General features: G+C 35.9%; 1 protein-coding gene across 1 annotated transcript; it reads left to right on the plus strand.

The window, feature by feature from the left end:
* Positions 1–213: 213 nt before the first annotated feature.
* LOC102273729 (lysozyme C-2) lies at positions 214–6,992 on the plus strand. The gene is made up of 4 exons (XM_005900302.3): positions 214–367; positions 1,620–1,784; positions 3,582–3,657; positions 6,647–6,992. The coding sequence occupies exons 1-4, from the start codon at positions 232–234 to the stop codon at positions 6,711–6,713; spliced, it is 444 nt and encodes a 147-aa protein (XP_005900364.1). The 5' UTR covers positions 214–231; the 3' UTR covers positions 6,714–6,992.
* Positions 6,993–7,335: the final 343 nt, after the last annotated feature.

Genomic DNA, 7,335 nt, shown 5'->3' on the forward strand with positions numbered 1-7,335 from the left:
CAATGTCATTTCATTATTTTCTGCAAGTTAATTCTTAGGATATCAGAATATCGCTCTTCAAACATAAGAAAGAAAACTGTTTAAGTATATGGACCAATAAACTGCTCCTGTTTTTCACATGTCTCAGAGGGTGGAGCCACCAAATCAGTGAGATAAGAGGGGAGTGAAAAGATGTTAAATAGCAAGTGTGGCTCACCCTGGTCAGTCTGGACATTTCACTTCTCAGTCAACATGAAGGCTCTCATTATTCTGGGGTTTCTCTTCCTTTCTGTCGCTGTCCAAGGCAAGGTCTTTGAGAGATGTGAGCTTGCCAGAACTCTGAAGAAACTTGGACTGGATGGCTATAAGGGAGTCAGCCTGGCAAACTGTAAGTTAATTCTTCCTCCTTCCAAACAGTTAGCCATGTGTGGAACAGATACTAATAGAGCATGAATAATAGGAAAGGGACTTTGAGTGAATGGCTCTTTTCTTTCTTGGAGGGTTTGTACATTTACAGAGGTTAAAAACAGCAACTTGTTTCTTTAGAATCCGACGCACCAGGGGAAGGAGTGAGGCATAGGAGGTTCAAATCCATATCATTTTAAGCATGTTAGGTGTGACTGTACTTGTCTAGAGCCACTAAATTTGCCAGGTGGTACAAGCAGGCTGACAAGAAAAATATTTCAGCACCTGTGATATATCTATCAAGTGTTTGACTAAACATTTTCAGTTTGGAACTTGGGTTCTGCAAGCATGAGTAAGGTAGTATTTTTCCACTTTTAACCCCCTTATCATGGTGTTGAGTTTTTAACAGCAAATTTTTAAAAAATTACTCTAAACTCTCAAAACAGGGACAGTGGGAACCTATTTCCTCTCAATTAATATCTACATAAGGATCTCTGAAATGCACCATGAAATGATATTTTATTAATCTGACTTTAGTCCATTAATTAATTTTCATTTTCTTCCACAGAATTCAAGGTGCACACTAAAGAAAAGTAACTGTGTATTTTAGTCCATATTTGTCAATGTCATCACTGTATTTTTCAGATTGAATTCAGACATTTCCCCTCCATAACTATTTTTGAATGAATGAGCCAATGGCTAGATAGATGGATGGATGACATAGTCTTTTCTATTCTATGATTCCTTTGGTCTGGATTCTAATTTGATACCCAAGTTTACCTTTAGGTATCATAAGAAATTTTATTTCTCCGAGAAATTCCTTATTTTTCTTAATAAATATTTTTTTAAATAAAAGTATTTTTCCATTAGCTTATACATCTGCTGATAATGAACAAACCCATTCAACAACTCTGTTGACTTTTCTATCTTGGCTGCATCTTACCTGAGGGATGGGAGCAGGGGAAGAGTAACAGGAATGGCAGAAATAGCTATTTTAATGTTTTTAAAAATATGTTGTTTTGTTTCATTAGTATTACCAAATGATTTGCTAATAAAAGAATTCTCTTAAGGGAATTCTTAACATGAAGGTGTTAGAATATCTCACAAGTAAAATACATCTTTAAACTTATAAAGTTGTTACTAAAATAGAATTAGTTAAATAGAACTGATGGGGCTATGAAGTGTAAGTCATGTCATGTTGCTGTTTATAACCAAAAAATACATTTTTTTTTCAGGGTTGTGTTTGACCAAATGGGAAAGCAGTTATAACACAAAAGCTACAAACTACAATCCTAGCAGTGAAAGCACTGATTATGGGATATTTCAGATCAACAGCAAATGGTGGTGTAATGATGGCAAAACCCCTAACGCAGTTGACGGCTGTCATGTATCCTGCAGCGGTAAGACAAGATGATGTTGAGTGATGGTTCAGCCCCCATCTGGTTATACCTATAAGAACAGAGATTCAGTACAAATGAAAATGTCTTGAGGAGTTCATCAGGGACCTAGAAAAATTCCATCTGAACTTTTAGAACTTATTATCCTCCTCAAAATTTCTTAAGTAAAAAATTAATGAGCTGGTATCATAAAATGTTGCTGTTTGCTAACCTACAAGATTTTCTGGAATGACCTGTCACATTATTATAACTAGACTTGTTGATGCTTGTAAAGAACAATGCTATTCCTCTTACTTACCTGGTTTGGGGAGGAGAGGGTAATTCGATTATGTGGTATTTTTCTAATCTGCCCTGATTTATTGGAAAACAAAGGATTACTAACTAACCAAAGAGGAGGACTATGTGTGGTCCTTTTAAAAATTTTGTTTTTACTTTTTATGATTAAATGTTTTAAATATATGGAAAATTAGAAACATTAATACAATAACCTTCAATATGTTCATCATGTACTGTGACAGTTATTAATATTTGGTCATATTTATTTATCTTATGTATATAAACTATATATATATATATGGGTTTTTTTTGCTGAGTGATTTAAAGTGAATTATTCACGGTGAATAGAAAATTATGACCTTTCATTTCGAAATTCTTTAGCTTGCATCTCCAAAAAGTACAGTTCCTATATGAACGTTGTCATTCTGACAAGTTAATTTATAGATCCGTTGAACTGGGGTGAAATAAATATGCTACTGAGTTCCTTTTAAAATAGAGATATGGAATCTTTAGTGCATAAAGTATTGGAGAACTAATACAAAAATTGTTAAATTTTTACATACTAAAATTCCTAATAGAGAAGATTAGTCTAAGAATATTCTTTTGTATGCAGTTAATTTACATAGATAATATTTTTTATATAGTAATCTTTAGTCATTGAGTAAAAATTGTCTCTACCCCAAGATTTATGAACACTGGGTAATTTTTGGAATTACAGCTTCTTTCACAATATACATCACTCATGGACATGAATATAAAACTATATTATGCACATTTGTACCCACATACAAACATGTAAGCAATGTGTTTCAACAAAAATGAAATTGTACTAAATATTCTGCCTTATAATATGTTCTTTATTGCCCAAAATTATATTATCAGCAAACACCAATCTTTATTATATATCAAGATGAATAAATTTCACTAAATATATATTCTATAATTTATCAATCCAATGCACACTGTTAATGCACTTAGACTATATTTCCTTTTTATTTTCCCCTATGAATCATTTTGTACACACATCTTTGGGGACATCTCATTAAACAGAAAGTGAAAGTGAAGTCACTGAGTCGTGTCCGACTCTTTGCAACCCCATGACCTGTAGCTTACCAGGCTCCTCCATCCATGGGATTCTCCAGGCAAGAGTATTAGAGTGGGTTGCCATTTCCTTCTCCAATTACAGAATTGCTGAGCAAAAAATTGCTAGACCGGTTTCTGCTTGTTTGTTTTAGTTTTGTTTTGATTTTCTGGTCCCTAGTAGAAGAGAACCTTCCATCACATTAGTTAATAGTTCCAGAGCTGCCAGTGACTTTGGTAAATGAGAAACAGAATGCTTTATTTCATGCCAAATAGGATGGAAAAAGAAAGAGTTTTCCCTCAACATTCACAGATACATGGACTCATAAAAAACAAAATTTTGGTTGTTCTTTGCTCAGCCTAAGAAAACAAAGCTGATCGAACTTAAACTTATAATGAAATTTCTATGAATGTTGTCTTCATTTCTTACCATCTCCTTTTCAGAATTAATGGAAAATGACATCGCCAAAGCGGTAGCATGTGCAAAGCATATTGTCAGTGAGCAAGGCATTACAGCATGGTATGTTTTGGGTTTTTTTCTCCCCTATTTCAGTTCTACTGAGATGTAATTGACATACATCACTGTAGAAGTTTAAACTATACAGCAAAATGATTTGACTTACATACATTGTGAAATTATTGTCACAATAAGTTTAGTGAACATCCATCATGTCATATGCTGCTGCTGCGGCTAAGTCGCTTCAGTCGTGTCTGACTCTGTGCGATCCCATAGACGGCAGCCCACCAGGCTCCCCCATCCCTGGGATTCTCCAGGCAAGAGCACTGGAGTGGGTTGCCATTTCTTTCTCCAATGCATGAAACTGAAAAGTGAAAGTGAAGTCACTCAGTCATGTCCGACTCTTTGCGACCCCCTGGACTGCAGCCAACCAGGCTCCTCTGTCCATGGGATTTTCAAGGCAAGAGTACTGGAGAGGGTTGCCATTGCCTTCTCCATTATGTCATATAGATACAAACAAAGAAATAGAAGAAAAACTTTGTGTGTGTGATGAAAAGTCTTAAGCTTTACTCTTTTAACGATCTTCATATACAACATACATCAGTGTTAATTGTATATATTACCACATACATTACATCCCCAGTATTCATTATCTTATACCTAGAAGTTTGTAACAACTTTGACTGACTTCATCTAATTCCCCACCCTCATCCCCTCCCACTACCCCTACCTATGATAACCACATATTGACCTCTTTTCCTATGATTTTGTTTGGATGTATGTGTTTGAAGTATAATGGACTTACACTATGTAAGTTCCTGTTACAGAGCATGGTATGTGTTAAGCATGAAAGAGGAGATCTGGGGACTTGCCTGGCCATCCAGTTGACAAGACTTTGTGCTTCAATGCGGGGGTTGCTGCACAGGGAACTGCATGCCATTAGATGTGGCCAAAAAAATAAGGGGAGGATGGAGAACTGGGGGTTTTGGTAATGCCTTTGGGCACCTAGGATTTTAGCCTCCTACCTAACTACCAGGAATATACCCCAATATTGGAGGGGTGGAGTCTTAACCACTGGACCTCCAGAGAGCTGTTTTACCCTACTATTATGAAAGAAGCAAAGGAATATATTCCCAAAGACCAAAATATGCTACTGAGGACTGAAAATTGCAGCTTTGTTTGTGTGTTCCATCAGTAAGTCATATCTGACTCTTTGTGACCCCATGGACTGTAGAACACAGGCTTCCCTGTCCTTCATTATCTCCTGGAGTATGCTCTAATTTATGTCCATTGAGTTGGTGAAGCTATCTAAGCATCTCATCCTCTGCCATACCCTCCTTTTTTTGCCTTCAATCTTTCCCAACATCAGGGTCTTTTCCAATGAGTCGGCTCTTCAGGACACCTGGCCAAAGTATTAGAACTTCAGCTTCAGCATCAGTCCTTCCAATGAATATTCAGGATTGATTCCCTTTAGGATTGACTGGTTTGATTTCCTTGCTGTCAAAGGGACTGTCAAGAGTCTTCTCCAGCACCACTATTCAAAAGCATCAATTCTCAGGCACTCAGCTTCTTTATGGTCCAGCTGTCACATCTGTACATGACTACTGGGAAAACTATAGCTTTGACTATAGGAACCTTTGTCGTCAAAGTGATGTCTTTGGTTTTGAATACACTATCTAGGCTTGCCACAGCTTTTCTTGCAAAGAGCAAGTGTCTTAATTTCATGGCTGCAGTCACAAATCACAGTGATTTTGGAGCACAAGAAAATAAAATCTGTCACTGCTTCCACTTTTTCCCCTTCTATTTGCCATGAAGTGATGGGACCAGATGCCATGATCTTAGTTTTTTGAATGCTGAGTTTTAACCAGCTTTTCCACTCTTCTTTCACACTCATCAAGAGGCTCTTTAGTTCCTCTTCACTTTCTGCCATTAGAGTGGTATCATCTGCATATCTGCGGTTGTTGATATTTCTCTTGGCAATGTTGATTCCAGCCTGTGATTCATCCAGCCCAGCATTTTGCATAATATACTCTGCATATAAGTTAAATAAACAGGATGACAATATATAGCCTTGTCATACTGATTTCCCAATTTTGAACCAATGAGTCATTCCATGTAAGTTTCTGACTGTTGTTTCTTGAACTATATGCATGTTTCTCAGCAGACAGACAAGGTAATCTAGTATTCCCATCTCTTTAAGAATTTTCCACAGTTTGCTGTGATCCATAGCACAGTTTGCTTGTATATCCATACAAGGCTTAAGCATAGTCTATGAAGCAGAAGTAGATGTTTTCTAATAAATTCCCTTGCTTTTCCTATGATCCAGCAGATGTTGGCAATTTGCTCTCTTGTTCCTTTGCCTTTTCTAAATCCAACTTGTACATTTGGAAGTTTTCGGTTCATGTACTGCTGAAACGTAGCTTGAAAGACTCTGAGCACAACCTTACTAGCATGGGAAATGTGCTATGTGAAATGTGGAATACGATATTTTGAACAGTCTTTGGCACTGTCCTACTTTGGAATTGGAATGAAAACTGATCTTTTTGAGTCCTGTGGCCACTGCTGAGTTTTCCAAATTTGCTGACATATTGAGTCAGCACTTTAAGAGCATTATTCTTTAGATTTATGCTGAACAATGTATTATATAGAAACAGTTTATTTTAATTGAATCAAAATCTTATTCTGTTATTCCTCAGTGTATTTTAGGGGATTTCTAGAGGGTTTAAAATTCTCTCTCTTCTATCAATTACTTGTCATATCTTGAAATTATTTTGGAATTAAGTAAATGTGGAATGCACTCTGCAGTTGTGTTGTGGACTACACAGGACTCAACATTTGTGTTCAGCATTCTGTGCTCTAGTGAAGGCTTGATGGAGATGTGAAGTCCTTGGTATACATACCTCCGGTTAATAAATAGTGATACTTGGAACTGTCTATAGTCTCTACTTCATGTATTGATAAGCTATTTTGTTCTGCCAAAGAATTTAAATATGTTTATTACAGTATCACTATGTTTAAGTCCTATTACCATATGTTTCATCTTTCTCCACAGGGTGGCATGGAAAAGTCACTGTCGAGACCATGACGTCAGCAGTTATGTTGAGGGTTGCACCCTGTAACTGTGGAGTTATCATTCTTCAGCTCATTTTGTCTCTTTTTCACATTAAGGAAGTAATAGTTGAGTGAAAGTTTATACCACCATTCCTTCAAACAAATAATATTTTTACAGAAACAGGAGCATATGGTCCTTCTTTTAAGAGGCTTAATATTTACCTGATGTGTTAACTGTTTGTTAACAGGCCTACAATATTATTCAGTGTGCTAACAGAACTAATGTTGGTAAATATTTGTCTAAATTCTTAATTATCAAATATATCTCCAGTACATTCAGTTCTTAATCAAAGAAAGATCATTTATACATCTTGTTGATCATGAAGGAATATAAAGAGGGATTAGATGACCTGTTTCTTTTCTTTAATTTTATTATCATAGATTCATGCATTATGACTAAATTCAGATGAGATTGCCAGTATTGAAATAATTGCTAATTAACTATAGATATGAAATGATGCATCTGTAAAAAATACAGACATTTTCATTAAAAACCTTGCAGTTCATACCTTGTCTGTCTTTGTTTAGAGCTATTTAGTGTCTCTGAAGAATACATATGTATATATACAGGAAAAAATGATACTTAATATTTACAACATCTTTATCTATACCCAAACAGATGGATATTGC

Source organism: Bos mutus, chromosome 5 (genome assembly GCF_027580195.1).
Source record: "Bos mutus isolate GX-2022 chromosome 5, NWIPB_WYAK_1.1, whole genome shotgun sequence".
NCBI lineage: Eukaryota > Metazoa > Chordata > Mammalia > Artiodactyla > Bovidae > Bos > Bos mutus.